Source organism: Nyctereutes procyonoides, unplaced genomic scaffold (assembly GCF_905146905.1).
Source record: "Nyctereutes procyonoides isolate TBG_1078 unplaced genomic scaffold, NYPRO_anot_genome, whole genome shotgun sequence".
NCBI classification, from domain to species: Eukaryota; Metazoa; Chordata; class Mammalia; order Carnivora; family Canidae; genus Nyctereutes; species Nyctereutes procyonoides.
Window position 1 is genome coordinate 13,180,024 of NW_026575140.1, and position 26,492 is coordinate 13,206,515.

Below are 26,492 nucleotides of genomic sequence, written 5' to 3' on the forward strand. Positions count from 1 at the left end.
CCCTCACACACACATTTAATATAATCTCCTCCCTTTAGTTGTGGGTAATACCAGTGAATATTGATGAGCTATCACACCCAAGATTAAGTTACTTATCAGTTCACTCTGAATGTGTCAAAAGGGAGATTAGTATCTAAGGTGGGCCTGACCAAAGGTGAAACCTGAGAAAGAAAGTGAAGCATCAGAGAGAAACTCCAGCTGGTAACAAAGATGAAAATCAGCAAGTTCTATGGCTTCAAGGAACTAAATTCTGCTAACAATCTGCATGAGCTTGGAAGAGGACTCTGAGCATTGGATAAGACCACTACCTGGCCACCTCTATGATTTCAGCCTGGTGAGACCTGAGCAAGAACCCAGTTAAGCCATGCCCAGACCCCGACCCATGGAAACTGAGATAATAAATATAGGTTATTTTAAGCCGCTAAGTTTGTGGTACCTGGTTATGCAGCAATAGAAAGCTCATATACTGGTCTCCTCCTAAAATTTCTTCTGAAGAAAGAGTTCCAATGCTTTTTTTTTTTTTTTTTTTTAAGAGAGAACACATATGTGCCAGTAGGGGGTGGGAGGCAGGCATTCCACAGAGGGTCAGGAAAAGGGAGGCAGGAAGTCTCAAGACTCCACACCCAGCATGAAGCCCGACGCAGGACTTGATCTCACAAACCTGGGATCACAACCTAAGCTGAAATCAAAAGAGGCAGTCACTTAAATGACTGAGCCACCCAGGCACCCCAAAAGGGTTCCAATCCTTTAAAAAAAAGAAACAAAACAACATTGATCATGATGACTGTGTGATAAGCAGGGCAGACTCACATGTACAGTTCTCCCAGTGATTTGTGAACAGGAAGAAGGCATGCAGTATCTTGGATGATAACCTTCCCAGCAGCCTTGATCGGCCGATTGCCGGAGTCTGATCCCTCACGCTTGCTTTTCCATCTCCTGGATTTCTGGGGGAGATGACGAGATATAACTAATGGGGACTTTGATGAACGAAAACCTACAGTTGCAGAGCACATCAGAGTTGGGTCATTGGTTATTTGCAGAGACTTTGCATTACATCATGCCCACAATTATATGAATCAGCATCTGTAGGAAATAAAAGGAGGGCAAAGGGCATTGAGCTCTCAGTTTCGAAAATTCTAACAGGAAAATATGCACCTACTGCAGTGCTACATACATTGTGCAGGTGCCCAAAAATAGATACCTTGAATCTAGAATTAAAAAAAAAAAAAAGAAAGAAAGAAAGATAGAACAAATGAACGAACAGCTGGTAAATAAGTTAGTAAAGACCACAAAAATGTGGGAGAAGAGCAACTTTTAAGGTTGGGATCAGCCTCAGGTTCAAAGTTCTTGCTTGAAACTAATCAAAGTTTTTTTTTTTTTTCTTCTCAGACAGCTTGAATGGGATTTGTTGAAAATTTAATTCAGACACAGCAGTGTGGGCTCTGCAAACCTTAGTCTTTGGCAGATAGGCAGAGACACTTCGCAGCTCAAGAATTACTTCTGAAAGTGATCGTTTTAGAATGTCAAAAATACTTGAGCAGAGCAACTTGGGTAATGGACATGGAAGATCGTGAGCAACTGTCCAATTTTCCCAGAGCCTCACCTACAAAGGAGCCTGTGTGTGGGAAATGAGCGATGTCCTGGAAAGGGAGAATGATCAGTGTAGCCCCATCTGTTATCTTCAAAATGACAACCAGCCAAGGGAGCAATATTCTATTCTATTTTATTGCTGAAAGTTAAAAAGGGGGCCACTAAAGTGATTCAACTCAGGGGGAAGTGACATACTTATTAACAAAGTTGCCAGGGAAGAGGCCTGTAATCTGCAGTCAGAAAACCAAGCCGTGCTGGTCTCATTCCCACGTGTGCTGGCTCGTGTAACTCTGGGAGAGCAACTTATTTGCTATGAACTCAGTCTCATGTCATCCCCTTTGCTCACTGATAACTATGTGTCAAGATGAGCTCCATTCCTATCTTGCCAGTTTAATGAGGCCACAATGCGAAGGTGAGAGTGCAGAATGAAAACGTGCCACTGAAAAATCTGTACTGATCCTGAATGTGTGTAAACCTCAGGAATTTAGATTAGATCATTATTTAGATTACTCACAAATAATTCATATACTGCAAGTGATTTTTATATAATCACTCTTCATTCATTAGTCACAATCTATATTTAGTCGCTTCTGACCAGTGAAATTCCATCTAATCACCAAAGGTGCCCAATGCACATGACTTCCTACAGGCCCATTTAAGTGTTATGGAACCTACTAGATCTGGGACACCCGGACTCAGTTCATGGCACATAAAGTTTAGCTGAGGGCTCTGAGCTGTTTGTCCTAATTTGTAAATACACATGCTACATTATCAATTTGGAACTTTGACCCAGTTGATCTGAGGAAGCAATATAGTTACTTTGTGCTGTTTATTCATACTCATCGTTACTATCAATATGAGAAGCCTCGCCTACTACTGTCCACCAGCTCGGTGATTCTCTATTTGCACTGGCTAGTTTCTAAAGAATTATGTACACAGTCACAAAAATACTAGCCTTTTGGCTACAAATATCCTGACGTGGATTCAGGTAAGGGGAGAATGGGCTAAAGAGCAAAGAGCCTGTCAGAATGGGCTGGAGCCAGGCGGTGTTAACTGGCCAAGGCAAGTCATCCACATGCGTGAAGTAATTTGATGGGACTGGTGGTAGGGAGGGTAATTTTGTGGGCCTCTACTGGGCAGTGACAGGAACAGCACATTGTGGTTAACTGGAACAGGAAGGGTGTGAAGTACTCACACTTTTTCATCCAGATTTCCAAGAGTTTAAAAATTTCAGGAAACAACACCCATAGGTCCCACATAATGGATCATCTCAAATGAGATTTAGGGTAGTGGATTAAAAAAAGAAAGAAACAAAGGAAAAGGTCTACGCTAAAAAGATTCCACCTGGAATGGCATATGGTCCATCTCACTGGTTTTCTGTGTTGACGGGGAGGCTTCTAAAACCCTGTTCCAGAAGATACTCTGGCTCCTTGTTACGAGAGAGTGAGCAGCACTTCAACTGACCACTTCACTAGCTCAATAGTGGAAATAAATGGAGGCCTCACCAGGGATGGGGTCTACCAGCTTCCAGACCACACTGAAAATCACCGGTTTCCTGTCTTCCTAAGCAAACTTGATGAAAGAAAAAAATATTAAGGCCTATGTGCCCAAAGCGGTTCTTTTGCATACAGACTAGCTCGTTTAAAAATGTCTGTTCTAGCAGATGTGAATTATTTCTGAAAGCGATCACTTTAGAATGTCAAAAATACTTGAGCAGAGGGACCTGGGTAATGGACATGGAAGATCATGAGTAATTCCAATTTCCCCACAGCTTCACCTTCAAATGACCACAGAAGGTCTTCATGTGGGAAATGAGAGATGTCCTGGACACAAGGCGAAGTGTATAAATGTTTGACTTAGGATTTCCATATTTGTCTGTCATTACAAGCAACATTAGCTTCTACTCTAGGCTGTTCCTTTGCTGCGAGCGTGGGTGTCAACACAGCTCTCTGAAAGGGGGGCTGCTGCTTCCATGTCACAAATGAGGATATGAGTCTTACTTGAGGCCACACTCCCAAGCAGAGATTCAAACATAGAGACTGGCAAGGCTACTAAGCCCCTACTTATTAACCTGCTTTTGAGTGCATTGTTGTGGATTAAGAGAGAAAAAAAAAAGCCCTCAGACTAAGCCCTCAGTTTAATATGTAAACTGGCCCATTTTTGAATGGATCCATTTCTGCATGTAAGATCAAAATCTGATCATAGTGAAGCCGGTTTGACACCCTAGCCTCTACAATTCCTTCTCATTTCACTTCTCTGTTTTCTGCCCAGTATCCAGAGCCCATTCCGCTAAGCCAGAGCAGCACACTGAACACTACAGAGGCGAGAGGCAGCCGTGGCTATAGGCTTCACTGGGGGGGGGGGGGGGGGGGGGGGGGGGGCAGGGCTCACTGGGCTCAGACCCAGAGGCTGTATTTCAGGCCAGGCTCGAGAGCCTGAGCCTCACTCTGCTTTATCTCCCTTCTGGGTGCATTAGGGGTAGGCACATTCACAGGGAAGAATGGAGTCGAAAGAGACACCTTAGGACTCTTCCCTCTGCCCATCTGCAATCCTTGGTTACAGAGACTGGGAGAAACAAACCCACGTGGTAAGTCATCAATAGGTACTTGATGAAAATGTAAGACAGTGATCTTGGCCAACTTTCTCCAATCATCCTTCACTGAATTATGGAAATCACAGTCTGGACTTCTTGGGACTTCCTTGTCAACCTCTTGAGACACCAGGCTTCTAGGTGGCTTCTCTGATTTGTACTGATGTATAGACAATGTCTGGTGGAAACTCACTAAACTGCCTTTGAGCCTGTAACAGAAGGAGGTTTGCCACATTGGATCACCCTAACCATAGCTGCCACCAAGCCTCAAACTATAAAAGCAATTATGGGGCACCTGGATGATTCAGATGGTTGAATGTCTGCCTTCGGCTCTGGTCATGATCTCTAGGTCCTAAGATTGAGCCCTGAATCAGGCTCCTGGCTCAGGGGGGAGTCTGCTTCTCCCTCTCCCTCTGTGCTCTCTCTCTCTCAAATGAATAAATACAATCTTAAAAAAAAAAAAAAAGCAGATATGGGATAGCATTGTATGTTTATTTAATCCAGCAAAGAATAACTGCAAAACATTATCAAAAATCCCTAAGGGGTCATAAAATAGTTTTTTTTTTCTACTTATTGGTTGGTGGTTTTTAAATATGAAGTATCTCCTCTTCAGGCTAGAGGGGTCACTCAGTATTCCCATCTAGTGACCAGTTATTCTGGGGATGCAACTAGAATAAGGCTGCCTAAATAAAGACCTGCTCAATCTCTAATCCTCAATGCTCCCGAATGAACATGGATAACATTTTTGTAGCAAAAAAGGGTTCACATTCCATCCGCACCTCCCCAAGACTTCTTCCCTCATATATGCTGGTGATTTTAGGAATCTCTTATCTGTGCAATTGTCAGGTGACCATACGCAGCAAACAGTGACACACCAGGCTGGAGGTGTGGCTGAAATTTCCAGGTGAGGGAGGGCACTTGGCCTAAAACCTCCTAAACCTTCCACACTGCTCCAGTCCCACTCTGACAGGTTTCAATATCACTACTTTTCTGTGCAGAGGATTGGTACCTCTGGGAGGCAAAGGGCCCTGATTTTCCCTTAGATCTTCTCAATGCCCCATCATAGAAAATGCCCCTTCCCCACAGATTTCATAAGCAGGGACTGAGGGAAGAGAGACAAAACGAGACAGACAATTACCACATGATGAGCACCAGGATGCTCCTCTGAACATACCAAGAAGGCGTTCATGGAATTATAGGAAAGAGGACAGGGAGGAGAGGATCAAGGGTGGGGGAGAGGCATTGGTGCGAATAGCACTGAATGACAACCAATATAGCCAGCTTGCGACTGTACCACCAGTGTTACTGCTACAATCGGAGGCAACATCAATGCCAGTAAATGGGTTAAATGTAAAAACAGCCCAAGAATAAGCCACCAACTGCTTCGCAGCAACCCCACCAACAATGCATAATCAGCAGAGTGGGCAGTGAGTCAAAATGAGTTCCTATTTAAATAGCGGCAGGAGCAGAGACTTCTGGAAATCTGTGGCAATCCAGCAGTCGGGTTGGCTGGGACAGGCTTTTTGAGGAAAGGTGGCCATGTTGACAGCTCCACCTGCAAGTTGTCAGCAGTAGTGGTACTTGCTAATCAGGGCTCCTGATTTCAACTGGTTTCGGTATGAAAAGGCTACAGGACCCTTCCCCGAAGTATTTTTTACACCAAATGAAATTTACACAAAAGCCGCAAGGCTGCCTTGCACAGCCTGAGGCCACCTTGGCACTACCGGAACATGAAGGGGGTGGGAGAGGAAGACAGAAGAGGGGGGGCTGGCCAAGAGGAATGAGTCAGAGAGAAAGAAACGGAAGAGAGGATGTCCACAGCAGAGGTTTTACTGCAATGCCAAATACTGATGGTAAGGAAAAAATTTGTTCTAGAAAGTTCCCGAAGGATTAAAAACTAGCTTATGCATCATGCCAATTAAGCAGGTGAGCACTTCCCTCTTTGAACTGGACCAAGACGATAAAAACAGACAAGATGGTAGAAGCCTCTTATATCTTCCTCTGCTTCACCCCATGCCAAAGGTAGGCTTTTGAAGCTCCAGGAAATTATACAAATACTCCAAATGAAATCAGGTGAGCTAAAGGCTTACAGTTGGGGTCCTTTCCAAGAAACACAGCATCTGGCTTCATTTTCAAAGAAGCTGTTCAAAATCCTTAATGGTATCAGTATTCACCCATTTGAAACTGGATGAAATAAGGAGGAAGTCCTTGGTGCTGGACTCCCAAGAGTGAAAAATTTATTGTGCTGGTCCTGAAAACCAGCCAGCCTGTCACTCAGGTTCCTCAAAGCCAGGCAGGTGGCATTTTATTCTTGGGCCTTTGGGCAGACAGGATTAGTCAAGGAGAGCATTTGCACAGCGCACAGTACCGGGAAGTCGTTAATTGCTTGTATGGACCAACGTCGCCGGGCAGAGCGAGGAGACATCTGTGCGTGAAAACGTTACACCCAGGAGGAGGGAAGAAAAACACCAAGAAAATTAAAAGGGAAAAATATAGAATAAAATGAAAGCTTCCCACACATCTGATGGACAATATACTGCAAAATTGGGTTTGAATGACTAAAATTCTGAACATAGCACAGCAATATTTGGATTCCCTCACCTCCCTCCCAACCCATCACACTCAGAACCCCACTTCAGTGTCATCGTTCTTCAGTTTAAAACACATATCAAGATATAAGGAGGCTGGCGTCAACACAGCTCAGACAAGGGACCTGGGGTCAAGGCTGGGGTACTCTAGGGAGAATTACAGTGCAAGCAGAGAAATGGGTGGAAGGTCTACCCTCTCTATCAAGAGCACATGTAAATGCGAGAAGCTTCTCATTCCTAAGAAGGAAGAAGTTCTTTGATAGATTCGACATCAGACTGCTTTTGGTATGTGGTCTGGGGGGCACTGAGGAAATTGGAAGCCTTGACGTTAGAGCTGCAGGATTATTTTCAGAGTGATGCTCGTGGGTAAGCAAGAGCACATGAGAAATGGAGGGAAGGAGGGAGCAATCCTGAGGAGCTGCCCTCTCCAGAGCACTTGCTAACAACATGAGTATCAATATGAAACTGGGGCCGAAAAGCACTGTTTATGGAAATCAGAAATTATTCTATTAACTTCAAGACCTCCTCAGTTATTTACATTAGAGCTATTTTAGTGACATAAACTGATGCATGGGTGGAGGCTGCAAAATTTTAAAAATATTTATAGGTCAATGCCTAATGTTTATTACAAGTTCTGGATCTTCTGATTTGCCCTAAGAATAAACAATATTTCATCAACTATTAATAGTTAGTCCAGTTCCCAAATGAATATTAGCATCTCTCTGCACTTTCTAACCTCCTATGAAATTTGATAGTCGTTTCTTGTTGTTTTTTCAGGTCTCTCACATTTTTAAATATTTAGTAATGAACCTTGGAATTCCATCTGGAGAACATCTGGGTGATTATACTATGACCTAAGCAGGTCAGGTTAAAAACACACAAAAACAAGAGAAACAAACAGTATAATCCCCAATGGTTCCATAAAGATTCTTATAATCTCCAAAATGTTCTGTTAATTCCTTCACTGCTCTATTTTAATGCAGTTATTCTTTCCCTTTACTCTTACTCATTTAAAGATCTCAAGGGTAGAGATCTAAAAGAGAATAAAAATACGTAGGAGAAAAATTGGGGCTGAAAATAAAGACTTAAGCACAGAGAAATTTAGTGATCTAGAATCATTTCAAGTACAAAAGTAATAAAAATGGTATTATTTGACATCTCCAACTAGATACCTAAGAGCAAGAAAAAAACTCCCTGAGGGATAAAACTGTATATACCTCTAAGAGGAAGGAAGATGGCCTTTATAAGATATCATGGCCCATTTCACTTCACTGACTCCCCCACCCCCCGCCCTTTGCCCCATGTAAGTGGGATGGACATGAACAAGGTTCCAGGAGAGATGAATTTATTTCAGGTTCATCACAAAATGACTCACTTGTTTAACTTCTTATGAAGGTGAACCAAATGAAACTTTTTGAGGTTAAAAATGGTCAAGTATCAGTAATTTCATAGAATTTCACCTAATAACTACTATATGTCACCCAATAAGATGTGCCTCCAACCCCCAGGACTTCTAGGGTTCTTATAATGTTCTACTGCTTGGTCTGTGTGACTGTTAATTCACTGAATGATATGCTTATGATCTGTGAAGTTTTCTGTATGTATATTACAGAGAAATACAAAAGTTTCACACAAAATTATAAGTGTCTGCCCCCATTTTATGTGGTCACTAGCTGAAATAAAACTTGAAGATCATTTACTATGCTAGATCCTCCTAAGGGACCATAACAGCCTGTTTTCTGTGGAGAAGCTGATCCTGGGGCTCACATTCAAAATGAAGTACCACAATCCTTCCCCTCCTCCCCAGCAGATCCTCTCTGATAAAAGGTAATTATCTATGTGCCTCTGGTCCTTCTTTATGATTATGGTGTTTATAGTAAAAGAGGACAGATTGCGGAAAACACGACCGTAAGGCTTTACAAATGCTTTTGCGATAGGAGAGGTCACATTGTGGAAGTGGAGTTATTTTGACTCAGCATGGTCTTCTGCGCTACCAGTCAAAAGTGCTAGTCCACTAATTTTCCCAATCCAAATCCAAGTATGACATGATTCAGAGGAGGATTCAGAACTGTCTCTTTGACTAAAAGATCTCCTCAATCTGGCCCTAATGCTAAAGAGAATTCTCCTGTTTACCCAACTATGAATCTGTTTGGCTATTATATCAATAAAATGCCAATTAGCTCACTTAGGGGGAAGAAAACCTGAACGTTTTGAATGTCAAGGACTTGGGAAGATATAGGTATTCCAAAAAAGTCAGTGACAGCCAGAGGGGCACAATTCCATCAGAGATATGAAGAAGGGGACTACAGAGAGGCAACAAAAAGAATCATCATCCCTTTTCAACTGAGTGATCAGTCAGTGACCAAGGACGGTCTTGTCTCAAGCATCGGCTCCTGTTGTTCATTTCAGTCACATGCAAACTCTAAGACCAAGACAAAGTCAGAGGTGGCCAACTATCAGTGTGAAACAAGGCTAGACACTACAGTGCAACGGGAATAAAGACACCTCTAACACTTGCTGGAAATTGGGTTTTTACTTAAAATAATTCCATTTTTTAAAAAAGCACATTTCAATTATAGTCAATCCATCCTTCCTCTATTAGTTAGGGACAGTAACAAAGAATGCCTAAGGACTGAGCTGGTTAATAGCTGGGTGGTAGCTCTGTTTAAAACATGTCAGTTAAAAGCCAGTTTAAACCAGCCTCTCAATCTGACAACACAGAAAGAGTTCTTAGAGGCATTCCTACGCTCTGCCAACGTTCTCTACATTGTCGTCACCAACAGCTTCTGACAACTTAATAGCTACATTAGGGACGATGAGTTCCTTGAAGAACCCAGGAACACAAGGACAGGCTCAGGTGATTTTTGTATAAGCTTGTCCATCCAGATGGGCACTTCTGTATAGACTTAAAGCACAAGATCCCTTAGAGATGAACTCAAAAACTTCTCACCACTATGATGTTCTAAATATACTGAGATCTCAAGCCTTCAGAAGCATCCCTTAATTTGTTGACAAGCCATCAGAATACCAAGGAAGATCTGCAGCTAAATTATTCTACTTGAAAGAGTGGGAATCCCCTTAATAAATGGGGATAACAAGGATAGGGTTAAATGGGGAGTGGAGAATACAGATTATAAGAACCAACCCAACCCTCCACACACACACCATTCACAGTAGTTAAAACCAACCAGAAGGAACAAAGCAAAAGTCCTTCTTAAACAAGCTAATTCTGAAAGTTAAAGATTCTAGGGTATTATTAACTTAGCTGTGCAGAGCAGGCAGGGAGATAAAGAACAAGAATAAAGAGGGAATAAGAATCAAAGGCCATGGCTGGCTCTGCTGCTTACCCGCTCCTTGTAGTAGAAGGAGCTGATGGACACCTGCTCTTTCTCACTGCGAGTGGGGCTCCCACTGTATAAACGAAGGTTCCCAGGGGCCTCTGTGCGGATCTTCATTGGTGCAATCAAGCCAGTATGATAAGCAGACAAGGCTGACAGAGACCTATGGTTGAAGACACAGAATTATCCATACTGGTGATAGTCTTTCCATATTTCCAAGTAGTGATGCTCTTAAACATGTGATGAACCAAGAGAAAATACAGGGAAAATGGGGGGAAAAAAACTCAAAAAAAGAATAAAGTAGAATGTACAGAACTGAAAAACACTTTGCAAAAGTAGAGAATACTTCTGTGACTGTATATACAGAAAATTCAAAGGAATCTACAAACTTGTAGACCTAATAACTGAATTTAAATACGAGGCCAATCTATAAAAATTTACCAATTTCTATATATTAGAAACAAACACTTAGAAATAAACATTTAAAAAATTTCATTTACAAAAGCATTAAATACCTAGCAACAAATTGAATTTTATTTTTATTTTATTTTGTATTTATTTTTTAAAGATTTTATTTATTCATTCATGAGAGACAGAGAAGGGGGCAGAGACACAGGCAGAGGGAGAAGCAGTCTCCTTGCAGAGAGCCCAATGCAGGATGCGATCCTGGACCCCGGGATCATGCCCTGAGCCAAAGGCAGACAGTCAACCACTGAGCCACCCAGGCATCCAAACAAATCGAATTTTAAAGTGTGCATTGAAAATACAAAATATTGCTGAGAAATTAAAGACCCAAAACAAGAGAGACATATATGATGTTAGTGGATTAGAAGATTCCATATTATTTTCAAGGTGTCCATTTTCTCCAAATTGATCTATAGAGTCAACACATTTCCAATCAAAATATGAATTGGCTTTTTTTTTCTTTTATAAACCAATAAGCCATTTCATTTTTTTAATTTTAATTTTTAATTTTTTTTAATTTTTATTTATTTATGATAGTCACACAGAGAGAGAAAGAGAGGCAGAGACATAGGCAGAGGGAGAAGCAGGCTCCATGCACCGGGAGCCCGACGTGGGATTCGTTCCCGGGTCTCCAGGATCGCGCCCTGGGCCAAAGGCAGGCGCCAAACCGCTGCGCCACCCAGGGATCCCCCATTTCATATTTTTACAGGAATGCAAAAGACCTAAAGTAGCCAACATAATTCTGAAGAATAATGAAGTTGGAGGACACATCCTAGCAGATTTGAAAACTTACTATATAAAAGCTACATTAAGAGTATAGTGTTAGGGGCACCTAAGTGGCTCAGTCGGTTAAGCATCTGCTCTCAGCTCACATCATGATCCCAGGGTCCTGGGATTGAGCCCCACATCGGGCTCCCTGCTCAGTAGGGAGTCTGCTTCTACCCCTACTCTCCATGCATGTTCTCTATCTCTCAAATAAATACATACAATCTTTAAAAAAGTATAATGTTGGCATAAAGAGAAATCAATAGATCAAAGGGAAAAAAGATCGTAGAAACAGACCCACAAACACAGGGTCAAATGATTTTTAACAATTGTATCAATGCAATTTTTTAAAAGATTTTATCGATTTATTTGAAAGAGAGCATGTTCACATGAGTGGGGGGAGAGGGGCAAAAGGAGAGGGAGAGGCAAACTCCCTGCTCAGCAGGGAGCCCAATGCAGGGCTTGATCCCAGGACCCCAGAATCATGACCTGAGCTGAAGGCAGGTACTCCTCAATGCAATTTTTTTTTTAAATCAATGCAAATTCAATGAGCAAAGTCAATTTTTTTTCCATAAATGGTGCTGGAACAATTCTGTATCTCTACTGAAAAAAGTGAACTTTGGCCCCTATCTTATATCATACACAAAAATTAATTTGAGATTGACTATAGACCTTAAATAAGGAATCTAAACCTATAAATTTTTAAAAGAAAATGGAAGGATATTTTTGTGACCTTGAGTAGGCAAAGATTTTTTTCCTGGAATACAAAAGCACTAACTATAGAATTTTTAACATGATAGATTGGACTTCATCCAAATTAAAAACTTCTGTTTATTAAAACTCATTAGGGAAGGAGAAAGACAAGCCACAGATGAAGAGAAAATCAATACATACTTCTATCAAAAGATTTACAACCAGAATAAAAACTACCACAAATAAATAATAAGAAACACAGTCCTGGGACGCCTGGATGGCTCAGTGGTTGAGTCTGCCTTCAGCTCAGGGCATGATCCCAGAGTACCAGGATTGAGTTCCTTTTTTTTTTTTTTTTTAAATTTTTTATTTATTTATGATAGTCACAGAGAGAGAGAGAGAGAGGCAGAGACACAGGCAGAGGGAGAAGCAGGCTCCATGCACCGGGAGCCCGACGTGGGATTCGATCCCGGGTCTCCAGGATCGCGCCCTGGGCCAAAGGCAGGCGCCAAACCGCTGCGCCACCCAGGGATCCCCAGGATTGAGTTCTACATCAGGTTCTCCTCGAGGAGCCTGCTTACTCTGCCTATATCTCTGCCTCTCTCTCTCTCTGTATCTCTCATGAAGAAAGAAAGAAAAGAAAAGAAAAGAAAAGAAAAGAAAAGAAAAGAAAAGAAAAGAAAAGAAAAGAAAAGAAAAGAAGGAAAGAAAGACCTAAAGAAATGGGCAAAATACTTGAACAGGCACATCAAAAAAGAAATTATCCAAATGGTCAATGAGCACACAAAAGCTGCCTAACACCACTAGTCACCACCACAATGAGATATCACATACCCACCACAATGGCTAAAGTTGAAAAGGTTGAAAACACCAAATTTTGAAGAGAATGTAGAGCAACCAGAACTCTGAAACATTGCTGGTAAGAGTGTAAAATGGCACAACACTGGAATAGACATTTTGGCGACACTAAAACAAAAATCATATATACACCTATCCTAGGACCCAGGTATTCTACTCCTTGAGTAGAGAAATTAATATACATGTCCATAAAAAGACCTGAAAGTGTAGGTCTACTTGTAATAGCCCCAAACCAGAAAAAATCCAAATATCCCTCAAGAGGAGAATGACAAATTGTATTATTTCATACAATGGAACCATTGATAAATACAGCTACATGGATCAATTTCAGAAACATTAAGTTGGGGGTGCCTGGGTGCCTCAGTCCATTAAGCATCTACCTTCAGTCCAGGTCATGATCTCAGGGTCCTGGGATCAAGCCCCACATCGGGCTTCCTGCTCAGCGGGGAGCCTGCCTCTACCTCCCCTCTGTCCCCCACCCTCCCTTCGCTAATGCTCTCTCTCTTAAATAAATAAAGTCTTTTAAAAAATTATTTTAAAAAATTAGGTTGGGGCAGCCCGGGTGGCTCAGCAGTTTAGCACCACCTTCAGCCCAGGGCATGATCCAGGAGACCCAGGATCGAGTCCCCCGTCGGGCTCCCTGCATGGAGCCTGCTTCTCCTTCTGCCTGTGTCTCTGCCTCTCTCTCTCTCTCTCTCTCTCTCTCTCTCTCTCTGTGTGTCTATCATAAATAAATAAATAAATAAATAAATAAATAAATAAATAAATAAATAAATAAATCTTTAAAAAAAAAAAGAATAGGTGATTGTTTTTAGTACAATATTTCTAATAAGGAACCTGGAATAACGTACGGGATCTCTAACACTTAACTCCCCAGTCCTGTCAGCCAAGGTCTCATCTGCCTGGGTTACAGCAGAGATGGGCAGATTCTCAGGACAGCAGTTCAATCTCCCTTCTCTCCTGTAAGTATGCTAATTATATTACATCCAACACATCCAGTGTTTGCAGTAGAGGGCTTCCATATTATCCTGGTTGCCCCATTACAGAACCAGAAGTCTATCATAACAGCCAAAAAGTGGAAATAACCCAAATGTCTATCAACTGATGAGTTAATAAAGAAAATGTGGCATATACATTTTATCTGGCAATAAAAAGTACTGACACATGCTACAACATGTATGAGCCTTGAAAACATTATACTAAGTGAAAGAAGCCAGTCACAAAGGGCCACATAACTATATGATTCTATTTATATAGAATGACCAGAATAGGAGAATTTATGTGCAGCCATCATTATAGTCAATTACAGAACATTTTTAATTACCCCCAAAAGAAACAGCATCTCCCAGCTGTCAACACTTCCAGTTCCAAGTCCCCCATTCCTCCAGGGCTGGGCCAGCACTAATCTACTTTCTGTCTATATCTGTGAATATACAATAAGCCACTGAATTATTTTAAATGGGTCAACTATATACTATAGGAGTTATATCTTGATAAAACAGTAAAAACATTTAAAAAAAGAAAAAATAGCCAGTAGTAATAATAGGAAACACAGAGCAATGTGCCAGGCAGTGTTCTAAATGCTTCTCAGGGATTACAGATTTAATCTTCTCAGCAACTGAAGGAGGTGGATGCCACTATCATCCCCAAATTATTGTTGAGGAAACTCAAGCCCAGTTTAGACAATTTGCCAAAGGTAACGGAACAGCAGGGCAAGATGTGGACATAGTGGCTCGGCTCCCAAGTCCACATTCCCATTTGCTACTTTAGATTGCCTCTTAAAAACAGAATAAAACAAACCTCCCCCACACACAAATAAATAACGGAAACTAGACAAAAGCATGTTAAATTGCTAAGAGTGACTCACCAAGGAAAAGGAGAGTTTTCAAATTTTAATTGAAAACTTCCATATTGTGAGTTTTTCTAACCACTTAATGTAGTTTAAAAAATTTAACATGTTTTGGTAATGTGAGAAGTGGCATATTAGCATTGTGGAACTGCAGCTGATCTTTTTTGTTATTTTTCTTTTTTTATTTAATGTTCAGATAATACTTTGGCAATAGGAGGAAAGCACACTAAAAAAGAATTTGCCTTGGTTTGACAACAGCTTTTATCAAACTACTACTTCTGGTGGCTTGGTAGTAACCTGACCTCTCAAATCTCAGCTTAGTGGCAATTTAATGAACCTGATCTTTCATGAATAAATCCTATAGTGGGTATTTACTGAAGAACTAACACCACTTGTCCAAAGAAAAACTCAGTGCTCATTCTCAGATGTCTGCCCACTTATGGCCCCACGAACGCAGCTGATAACTGCATCTCCCATGCTCACCTTGGTGTGGGTTCTGTCGGAGACACTGCTCGATGCATCGTCATAGGTCTTGTGAAATACACCAGATACCCTGCCAAAGGAGACACCACAGGTGCACATCAAGGTCAATGAGCTGCACGTGGGAAATCCTAAGTAAGGCAGCCCTGGTCAGTCCTATCTGTAGTCACATGTAACAAGGACAAAGGTCAGAATCTCTAGGATCCAGGAGGGCTGTGTGTGGTGTGGAAAAAAAATCTTCTCGAGGGGATCCCTGGGTGGCGCAGTGGTTTGGTGCCTGCCTTTGGCTCAGGGTGTGATCCTGGAGACCCGGGATCGAATCCCATATCGGGCTCCCGGTGCATGGAGCCTGCTTCTCCCTCTGCCTATGTCTCTGCCTCTCTCTCTCTCTCTGTGGCTATCATAAATAAATAAATTTAAAAAAAAAATTAAAAAAAAAAAAAATCTTCTCGGGCATTTTATATTTCTTTGTTAGGGGACCCGTCCTGTGCTGAAAACCAGGGATCTAGATAAGGTTCACACTCATACTCATCAGAATGAAAAAAAAAATTAAGACTGTAATTATGGTGAACATTCTTAGGTAATGGCCACAGAAGCCAATTCAGCAGCAGACCATTTAATGCTACAGCAGTCTTTAGAAGTTTCCAGGAAACAAACAAAATTTCCTGATTTTTCTGAAATTTCTTTAGAGACTATAGGATATACTGAGCTGTTCACTCGCAAAAATCTAGAATCAGAGAACCCAAAAGAGAGACCAACCTGCCCCGCAGAACCTGGCCCCCGAGGTCCTAGGGAAGGGAATATTGGCATCCTGGTATGACCCATAGGCAGTGGTCACCCGGGCAAACGGAGTGACGGAGTTTGAGAGTGCAAAGGGATTGCTGGAAGTGCTGTCTTCTTGGTTCTGAAATTTAAAAATTAACAGACTAAAACCCACAAGGTGTCTGAACACTGACTTACAAAATACGGATACATTAGTCTGGGGAGGAAGACACATAACAAAACATCAAAGCATAGGTTGGTAGAAGAATCCCACCACAAAAGACTCAAGGCAGGAGACAAGCTGGCGCAGGCAGGGCTCCAAACAACTCTGGTTACGTTTCACTTTTTGCAGAGAAGTGTCTTTCAGGATCTAGAAAAGGCACGAAACACAGTCAAGAATAGCAACAACATTCCTTCTCCTGATTCACTTTTATTCTTCAAGCAGTGGGAAGCCGTGAAAATGCAGGGAGACTGGAGCATGGCTGTGTCTAAGGCTTCCGAGGCAGCATCCTACTTTCCACCTGCTCTGGAGGCTCCCAGGGCAGATTCATTCCTGGGTCCTCTTTGAGAAGCCCTCTGCTTTGCCAGGACAGGCTCACACAGCTTGAGAGAACACATTTCTTTACTGTGAATTCTATTCCTTTCCTCTCCTCCTAGCTTAAACCCCACCCCCTTGTGAAACTCTCAGTACTCCAGCATAATACTCAGTACGAGCCGGGGGGGAACAAATTTCACTTCAGTAGAAATTACAAGCTATCTTTTTTTTTCTTCTTCTTTAAAAATATAAATCCTAACATTTTAAAGCATATGCCCTAGATGTAAACTGACGTACACATACCAAAGACAGGCATGTTATCTGGGCCTGTGTGGTCCAACACGGAAGTCATCATCTACATGGGGCTACACAGCGTGTGAAGTGAGGCAAGTATGAATTGAGATGTGCTAGAGGCCCCTGGGTGGCTCAGTCAGCTAAATATCGACCTTTGGCAAAGGTCATGATCTTGGGGTCTTGGGATCAAGTCCCACGTCAGGCTCCTTACTCAGTGAGCAGTCTGCTTCTCCCTCTCCCTCTGCCCTGCTCCCTGCTTATTCTCACTCTCTAGCAAATAAATAAAATCTTAAAAAAAAAAAAAAAAAAAAGGAAAGGGCCAGCCTCAGTTGCTAGGCATGCTGAATTGAGATGTGTCATATGCATAAAATTCATACCGAGTGAAGACTTAGTACAAAAATAAGAATGTAAACTCTCGCAATAATTTTTACATGGATCACATGCTGATATGATTATTCTTTGCATATAATGGATTAAGTAAAAAAATTAATGAAATTAATTTACCTGCTACTTTCAATTTTTTTAGTGTAGCTACTAGAAAATTTTAAAAATTTGTGCAGCCTGCATTATATTTCTATCAGACAGCACTGAATTATAATTCTAAAGACACTTCCAGGATCCCTGGGTGGCTTAGCGGTTGAGCATCTGCCTTTGGCCCAGGGCGTGATCCTGGAGTCCCGGGATTGAGTCCCATATCAGGCTCCCTGAATAGGGCCTGCTTCTCCCTCTGCCTATGTCTCTGCCCCCTCTCTCTGTGTCTCTCATGAATAAATAAATAAAATATTTCAAAAAAAGACACTTCCTAATCCTATCATTTTTATAACAATAGGAAAATCTTTTTTGTATGTGCAAATAAGACAATGAAATATTCAAATTCCGAGTATAGACAAACAGACTCTTAGACTCTTTTTTTTTTTTTTTTTTTACTCTTAGACTCTTAAAGAACAAACAGATGGTTACCAGAGGGGAGGTGGGTGGGAGGATGGCTGAAATAGGTGATGGGGATTAAGAAGTGCACTTCTGATGAGCACTGAGTAATGTATAAAATTGCTGAATCACTATATTAGTACACTTGAAACTAATTTAATATAATGCTATATGTTAATTATGTTTGAAAAGAAAAAAATTTCCAAGCACAAAATGCACCTATGCTACCAAATCAAAGTAGCATTTGAGAGATCCCTATACCACTTGAAGATTTCTTGGTTACATATCTTCCTCCAGGAAGATGGGTCAAGTGTATATGATACAAACTAGGCAAAAGGTGAATAGCACTTGGGTCAGCTTGGTTTGTCAGAACATTTCAGTTATTTCACTCATGATGCTGCTCATGCTGAAAAACGTGTATCATGCCCAGCTCGTGGGGGCTTCTTTAATGGAGATTCTGCTGATTAGTTCTGCATGAACTGACAAAGCAAATTCCTGAGCCTGCAGGAGCAAGGACCTACAGGAGCAAGTTAGATGCCAGACTAACCCACCTCCATTCAGGCACCAGCATTCCTTCAGATACCTCACCCGTGCAGCCAGCCAAGCCTCACCTGAGGACAACACCACTTCCTTTCAAGGAATGGATTTTTTAAAATTACATTTTGTTTTTGTTTGTTGTTTGTTTTTTAAGTAGGCTCAATGCCCAGAGTGGAGCCCAACACAAGGTTTGAACTCACGACCCTGGGATCAAGACATGGAGCTGAGATTAAGAGTTGGACACTTAACTGACTGAGCCCCCAATGCACCTCCTGTTTTCTGATTATAAAATATCTTTTAGCTTCAGAATACATCTTGCCTACTGTTTCCAGATAAATTAAAATGTATTGCAGGGTTCTTAACCTGAGATTAATGCATAGCTTTAATGAGATCTATGAGCAGATTATATACAATTATAGAACTACATCTATTTACATGCAATATTTCTGAAATTATATACATTTGTGCAAATTTTTCTGAGGAATGGTCTACTATTTTCATTAGATGTTCAAAGTGGGTCCATGATCCAAAAAGGTTAAGAACCACTGCTCTAACATTTTCTATACACAGTGAATATCAACAGTTAACACTGACGCACATAAGCACAGATGACTTTCAAATCTTTATCTACTGCTGGAGTTTTCATTTAGCTTTACCACTCAACCTAGACACTGATGCCCATGAACAGAGTTTTCCTCTTACAACACTAAGGAGAATTTGTGAACACAGACCCCCACCTTTAGCAGCTTGGCTTTCATCGTGGAGGTGATGGTTGTGGGGTTGATGAACTGGAAGGAAGGCGCAGCGTTGTTGGGGTACTGCGCCGGGAACTTCACCAGCATCTTGACACGGTGGCTGCTGCAGTGCACAGACACTGTGCAGCTCCTGTCTGCCGCATCCATCTGCAGATGACAAAGGGACAACCGCTCGAGAGACAAACCATCAGGCATCTCTAGATACAAATGAATTTAGACAAGTTAGCTGCAAGCTCTAGGTTCCTGGGACCTGGGGAAAGGGAGACTCTCCAGAGACAAATGAATTTGGAAGATTTAGAAAACTCATGTTCAAGACCGATCTTTAACTTTAGCACTGATTTAATAAGTTCAAAGTAATTTGACTTAAAAAAGCTTCATCCTAAAGCTGTGAGGTAGACTGAAACTGTTAATTTAAGGTGAGAAAATAAAGCATGAAGAATTGAAATACTGGATTCAATTGCAAAGCACTCCTAGAAAAATCCATGGAGACACCAAGTGGATTACTGGGTGCCAAGGGTGGGGATGGTGGGGGGCAATGGGATGTGACTGCAGATGGGTATAGGGTTTTTCAGAGATAATGAAAATGCTTTGGAATTAGGGACGATGGTGGCACAGCTCTGTGACTATACTATGAAACACCAAATTGTACATGTTAGAAGGGTAAATTTGATGATGTGTGAATTATATCTCAATACTTTTGAAAAAGCACTCCTTGCAAAGCAATCAAGATCTCCCTCTTAAACTAGAATCACTAGGCTAACAACACTGTTCTCAACAAAGGGGGTGTGATCTAAATTGATACAGATAACCAATTAATCAAGGAATCCTTTCTCTGTCTTGATTTCTCATGCTGCCAACCAGAAAAGGCTGCTGGAGTAGAGTGGAAAAAGGCACACATGTGGGAAGTCAAGAGACAGATTCAAATATCTCTTCCACGAAATAGCTGCTGACCTCAGACAAGTCATTACATCTCTTAGAGTCTGTTTCTCCTTCTGTAAAGTAGGGAGAAAAGCATGTATTGCAGAGCTTTCTAAAGGCCAAAGGAGGGACACTTGGGTGGCTCAGTCGGTTAAGCACCCAACTCTTGATTTTGGCTCAGGTCATGATCTCAGAGTTGTGAGATCAACCCCTGCATTGGGCTCCACGCTAGGTGCGGAGTCTGCTTAGAATTCTCTCTCTCCCTCTGCCCTTCCCCACAACCCCTCAAAAAAAGGACAAAGGAGATAATTATGGACACACATGTATCCATGACTACTGTTAGTTGAATATAGGCCAAAAAGAAACAAACCAAGATTCAAAACTTCACAGACTCAATTCTCTGAAGGAAACCATTTCAAAACCACCCCAAAAGGAAGGGAGCAAACTTTCCATGTGTTAAATAAACAAAGAGGTTTGGTGACCTTCTTACTATGAATCTAAGTTATCAAGAAAGTGACCAGCTTTAAGGGAAGACAGCACAGCAGAGCCTACAGAACATTGGCAGGTCAGGTTTAGCTTCCAAACTCAGCTCTGACATTAACTATACTAGTAACCTTTGACAAAACACTAAGCCTTTCTGGATCTGAGTAAATGCCACCCATGGTAAAATGAGGAATTGAGGCATCTGAGAGGATTTTAAGATACACGAGCATGAATTTATTCTTTGGTTCATCTCATGAGAAAATATTACGGTGAGGCTGTAATTTGCATTTGTCAAACATCTCTTTCTCTAGAAAACCTCAAAAATAAAAAAAGCAAGCAGAGGGATTTACTAGTTAGAGCAACAAAGCTATTAGCTAACCGGAATCACAGCTGAAATCGGCCCCTTGCCCACCAACACCCGCCAGCATGAGAGAATCCCCTAAAGCAGTGAGCACCTCAACGTTGACATTCCGGATCTGCACATTGATCAAAGAGAACTCCTGCTGCAGAGTCTGAGGCAGCCCCAGCTGTTCCGACCTCTTCTCTTCCAGGATACTGCTTGGCGGGTCTTCTTTTAAGACTAGCAGGAGGGAGAGGTTCTTCAGTGGTTGGAAAACAGTTTTGAAAGTAAGCCCAAGAGCAGTTCTGGGGCATCTGCCGTAACTCTGAAATGCAGAGAGGGGCACCTCACCTGAAACGCTAGTTTGGCCAATTACCTTCTTCCTCCCCATGGCTTGAGCTGTGCTGGTGATCCGTATCTTGAGTGTGAAGGGTCTTCTCCGGCTCCGGCAGAAGAGAAATGCTCTCAATGAACTCATCAACGCCATCCAATATGTCGTTTGCACAAAGCTGTGACAAAGGGTAGAAGATCTAGCTCTACAAAAGTCAGTGGAAATGATCATCATGGCTAGTTAAGAGTTCAGACTTTAAAAAGTCTGATGACTTAAAAAAACCCCGATGCCTGGAGGGCTCGGTGGTTGAACATCTGCCTTTGGCTCAGGTCGAGGCCCGCATCAGGCTCCCTGCAGGTAGCTTACTTCTCCCTCTGCCTATGTCTTTGCCTCTCTCTGTGTGTCTCTCATGAATAAATAAACAAAGGCTAAAGATGTCAGCCAAAACCCAATATAATCAAAATAGGTGTCACCCACCACCAGATCTACCTGGTTAAATACCTAGGAGAACAGACTCTTTTAACTACCCTGGAAATTTTTCATCCTGTTCACAGTTTAGGCAAGCCTCAGAAAACATTATTTTAAAAATTTCAGGCCTTTCTGGAGTTGGTCAGCTAGCCTAAAACCAAAAATGAACAAATGGTACCTTCTGGAAAAAATATATTTGAAAGGCAGTAGGTGATGATACTTAACCAAAATGCTCAGAGTGTCTTTATACTAAGCAGTGCTGCAAATTCTTCTTAAGATTGATTCATTCATTCATTGATTTTTAAGTAATCTCTACACCCAACATGGGGCTCAAATTTACAACCCTGAGATCAAGAGTTGGATGTTCTCTGAGGCCTCTGGGTGGCTCAGTCAGCTGAATGTCTGACTCTTGGTTTTGGTTCAGGTCATGGTCTCAGGATCATGGGACTGAGGCCTATGTTGGGCTCCACACTCAGCCATGAGTCTGCTTGTACCTCTCCTTTCCCTTCTGCTCCTCCCCAGCACCCCCATCTCTCAAGTAAATAAATAAATAAAATCTTAAAAAAAAAAAGTTGCAGGCTCTCATTCTTAGGTTTTGGCATTAAAAAAAAAAAAAAAAAAAAAAAAAAAGAACTGCATGCTCCACCAACTGAGCCAGCAAGGCACCCTGCAAATTGCAAATTTTACCCAGTATCTTTTATTGACCTTATCCAAAGCATCATGGGGGAAGCAACACAAGTGAGGCATGGTTCCTGCCTTTAAGAAATGTAGCCAGTGAATGAAAAGAATCCTTCTGAGATGGAATATAGCAAGGGCAACAGCAGCAGTTCACACCAGGTACAAACCATTATGGTTCATATAAGAAGCATTATCATTTATGGGGCAAACATTGGAAAGGTATTCATAGAACAGGTGCTGCTGATGGATGTAAAGGGCTCTGAACACTGCAGAGAGTAAGGTTAGACTTCCTAGTTCATTTAGAAGAGAAAGAAATGAGGTCCACAGGCCATTTGCTCAGTGGGCTACCCAGACTCTCATACCAGGACAAGAGAAAAGGCAGTCAGAGGCTTTTCACGCTTAAAAGTACCAAATACTAAAGTTGGCTCTTGAAAACCTCAAAGCCTCAGTGTGGCCTACACATGCCACTCAGGCCACCAGCAACCATTATTAAATGTCTACCACATATCCTCTAACTGCCACAAATACTAAATCTTGTATTTTTTTTAAGTTTCTAGTGTATCCAGTTACACTCCTCCACAACAGCACTGAATACATACCCTCTGCATCTGGGAATCCACCCGCCACATTCTCAGCGTCTGATCTCGTGACCATGTAACCAGTTGGTAGTCCTTGGACCCTAGAAATCACCAAATGAAAATCCTGGAATTTTTTTTTTTAATTCAACATCAATTTTGCAACAGGTTGCACTGGAGTGAGATTCCTTCATTCATTCCTTCATCCATCCATTCAACAAGTACTTACTGACCATCTCCTAAATGCCAGGCACTGCTCTAAGATACCTGGACAAGCATGAATATCACAGCCTCTGCCTTTATAGATCTCACAGCTCAGTGGTAGCAATTGACAAATGGATAAATACATAATAAAATGTCTGGTAGTGATAGTGTTATTAAAAAAAAAAAAACGCCCAGGATAAGAGAACTGATGGCAGAGCTATTTTTAGACAGGACTCCCTGAGGAAGTCACATTTGAGCAGAAACTTAAATGAAGTGAAATAATAACTGGCAGCTCAGCAGGTGAAGAGGGATGCTGGGATTTAACGTCACATTGAACTTTCGCCTCCACAAATGTTCCTCCTTTTATATGCTCCAGAGGAGCTAAGCGTGAATATGATTTTGTGAAATGAACTGCTTTAAACGTATAATGAAACTTTACTGTTTAAAAGAATTTTTTGATGAAGAGATGTATCTCTTTGTAAAATGGATAATCAATCTCAAATGTTCTTAATTGCCTGAGTTGTATTTTCACATATTAGGTCTGGTCAGAGGGAGATTCTTCTAAAATCATTTAGGAGCTTTATGAAAGATCAGGGCATTTTGGAGTAATTAGGTCATATCTAGAATCTCCTTTACAGCTATCCTTAGAGAGCAAAGAATTTAGAAGAGTTTGGAATTGAATTTCATTTGATTCCTTCATTTTACAGATAGGAACATGGAGGCACCAGAGAACATGATTTGTCTGAGTTAAAAGGGGGGTGAGGGGCAAAAGGTCTTGCTCTATGTCACTGCCCTCCATTGGGCCCTCGCTCCTCAATGTTACTGCCTCACAGGACACAACTCTTCTGAACGACTGCCTGTCAGGAGTCCTCTCAACCCTCTACAGACTCACATTCATGTCAGCAACTGTCTTCTGCCTCCACATCTGGCTTCTTTTCGTGTCCCTGAAGTTATTCCTAATTCCGTTCTAATCGCAAACTCTCTACCAGTGCCTTTGCCCCCATTCCCTCTCGCTTTCATAGGGCCCTTGTTTTCTCACATACCTCTCTCTTTCACCCTGTACTTGCCCTCAGAGAGAGAGGGTGGCAGCTCCAAGATCAACTTTGCTCCCTGCTTTTGAAGACAACTTCACTCACAAAACCAGATCCTGCTGCCTCTGGTCATGTTGCCTTACAATCCGGCTTCTATCCTCAATTTGTTTTTGGAATTCCTCTCTTAATGATCGTATGGCTTCCCATTTGTAAAATTAAGTGCTTTTCTCTAATTCTGCACACTGATCCCCCAACACCACCTGAAACCAGTGACTTCCGCCCTGGTCACAACACCCTGATCCTCTTGCTAGCTCTCCAGAAGCTCCTGTACTGCAGCGAAATGCAAAGTCAAAGCCTGAGGTAATCCAGTAAAAATGGACTAAGAAGACATGGCAGTAAAATAAGATGGAGCAGCACTGGTTGAAAAAGAAGTAAAATGCAAGAATACATGTGGGAGGATTACATTTATAAAAGGTCCAACAGGCAAACTGAAACTATTTTGAGGAATCCATTAATGGTGGCAAAACTATAAAAATAAAAACAGAAATTACTTTTATAAATATTAGGACAGTGTGTCCTTCCAGGGAAGGGAAGGGACAGTGACCTGGGGCTCTAGCAATATTCTCTTTCTAGACTGTGGTGGTAAGTTACATAGATTAACACTTCAAAATTGGTAAGACTAAATAAATTTATTTAAATTTTTTTTTAAATTGGTAAAACTGTGCATGTTTTATGTAATTTTCTAGACAGATGATATATTTTACAGTAAGAAGGGATCTGAAGAAACACCTGTAACTTGTACTCAAAATCGTGCTACTGACTAGATGGTCCTGATTTACACAGCTCACCCTGCCACTTACAGATGACACAGATAACTGAAAATGGGTTGCTAAAAACTTTTCGTTTCAAGCCAAAACTACAGGCCAACCTCTCCCTGCCAGATCATGAGGAAACTACATCCTCTGTTCACTATGGCAAAATGCAAGATAGGAAATTGAAAGCCAAAGTCGTGCATGCAAATTGATGGGATAAAGACCAAGCAGCCTCATGTTTCTAGAAGCAGGGATATTTGGGAAATAAAAAAGTGAGAAAATTAAGAGGATGATCAAAAGAGTCCCTTTAAGAGCTATCCTGAAAAAAGAGGCTTGTGAAGGTCACAGATAAGCAGGGATAAGATGAGTGCTCTAATCTCAAGTCTACCAGACCTGAGACAGACTCTGGACAGGCCACTCCACTACTTGCCTTTCTTTCTGTAATACGGAAAGACCAAGAAATATACTTCTGTTCCATAAAAACTTTAGAGATCGTGACAATAAGATCTCAGGATAAGAGAGGCTGCTTGGTGAGCTGGTGGAGGAGCTGAGGCTGAGGGCTTCCGAGTCCATCACGCTTGGCCTTGCATTGGTGAGGACTGGCTAGATGGAAGCTGCAATAACAAACAATCCCCAAATGTCAGCGGCTTAAAGCAAGGACATCTTGCTCACTCCACATCTGCATCTCATCCTCACTCCTGATGGGCACAGCTCCAGCTGGCTTTGGGCCAGATGGTGTGGCAGAAGCGAGGAGAGCATATAATTGTACCATGGTTGCTAACGCTTCAACCCGGAAGAGATCGCATCACTCTGTTCGTGTTTCATGATCGAAGCAAGGCTTGTGGCCAAACCCATCTTTGAGGAGGAGGGAGATGTAACACACCACTATCTGTTGCGAAGGGAGCTGGAATATGTGGTAGGTAGTGCTGATGAGGACCTCAGGTCTCCTTCCTCCGCAGAGAGGCAAGGAGTAAATGCCAGACTTCTGAGGATTGTCAACCCAGAGTTTTTCACCCCTAGAGATGGCCCAACAGCAAGTCTGTCAATCAATCTCTTGCAGATCTCTTCCACACAGGTGAGAGATGACATCGAACCTCAGAGAAGAGGTGGGAAGCTGGGAGAAAAGCTGCAGCCACACATCCCTTTCCCTTTCTACCATGAAAAGTGGTGGTCCCCCGACTCTCTCATTCCTCAAGTCCAGCCCTGAGGGGTCTGTGTCCTCCACACCAGACCACACAGCCAACCCTACTGGAGCTGCTGTGGAATAGGGCTCAGAAGGAAATCAGGCTCCCACTCACCCTCCTTCTGTTTCCTCCACTGGAACTCCAGCACCACGTCATCGTGCCCCACAAAGGTATGGACCGGGGTGTTCAAGTCAAAGACATTCCACAAGAGAAGACTGTTTTCCCTCCGCAGCTGAGGGACCATCACAGTCACCAAGCCGTTGCTGAAAGGCTAGGACAGCAAAGGGAAAAGCAGACGATTATTCCAGGGAGGGTCGGCTGAATCTTGAATTACCAAAGCTGGAATGCTTTCCTAACTAAAATAAATAAGACGATGGAGGGCCCCACCCATCTGGGGAAATGTGTTCCAGATACCACAAGTTAACTACCACATCTACTTTTC

The 26,492-nt window shown here is 42.0% G+C and overlaps 1 protein-coding gene across 4 annotated transcripts in view; it reads right to left on the reverse strand.

Moving 5' to 3' along the window:
- The window catches only part of WDR59 (WD repeat domain 59), a 97,789-nt gene that overhangs the window by 20,007 nt on the left and 51,290 nt on the right, over positions 1-26,492 (reverse strand). For 2 of the 4 annotated variants that reach the window (XM_055305915.1, XM_055305914.1), the window contains exons 10-20: positions 26,165-26,321; positions 22,844-22,923; positions 21,144-21,276; positions 20,883-21,007; positions 19,009-19,173; positions 16,253-16,348; positions 15,976-16,120; positions 15,220-15,289; positions 10,116-10,269; positions 6,549-6,605; positions 811-944 (exon numbers count right to left, since the gene is read on the reverse strand). In XM_055305915.1, the coding sequence (XP_055161890.1) occupies positions 811-944; positions 6,549-6,605; positions 10,116-10,269; positions 15,220-15,289; positions 15,976-16,120; positions 16,253-16,348; positions 19,009-19,173; positions 20,883-21,007; positions 21,144-21,276; positions 22,844-22,923; positions 26,165-26,321 (1,316 nt within the window). The remainder of the gene's footprint in view (positions 1-810; positions 945-6,548; positions 6,606-10,115; positions 10,270-15,219; positions 15,290-15,975; positions 16,121-16,252; positions 16,349-19,008; positions 19,174-20,882; positions 21,008-21,143; positions 21,277-22,843; positions 22,924-26,164; positions 26,322-26,492) is intronic. The other 2 variants (XM_055305917.1, XM_055305916.1) reach the window with 1 other exon arrangement.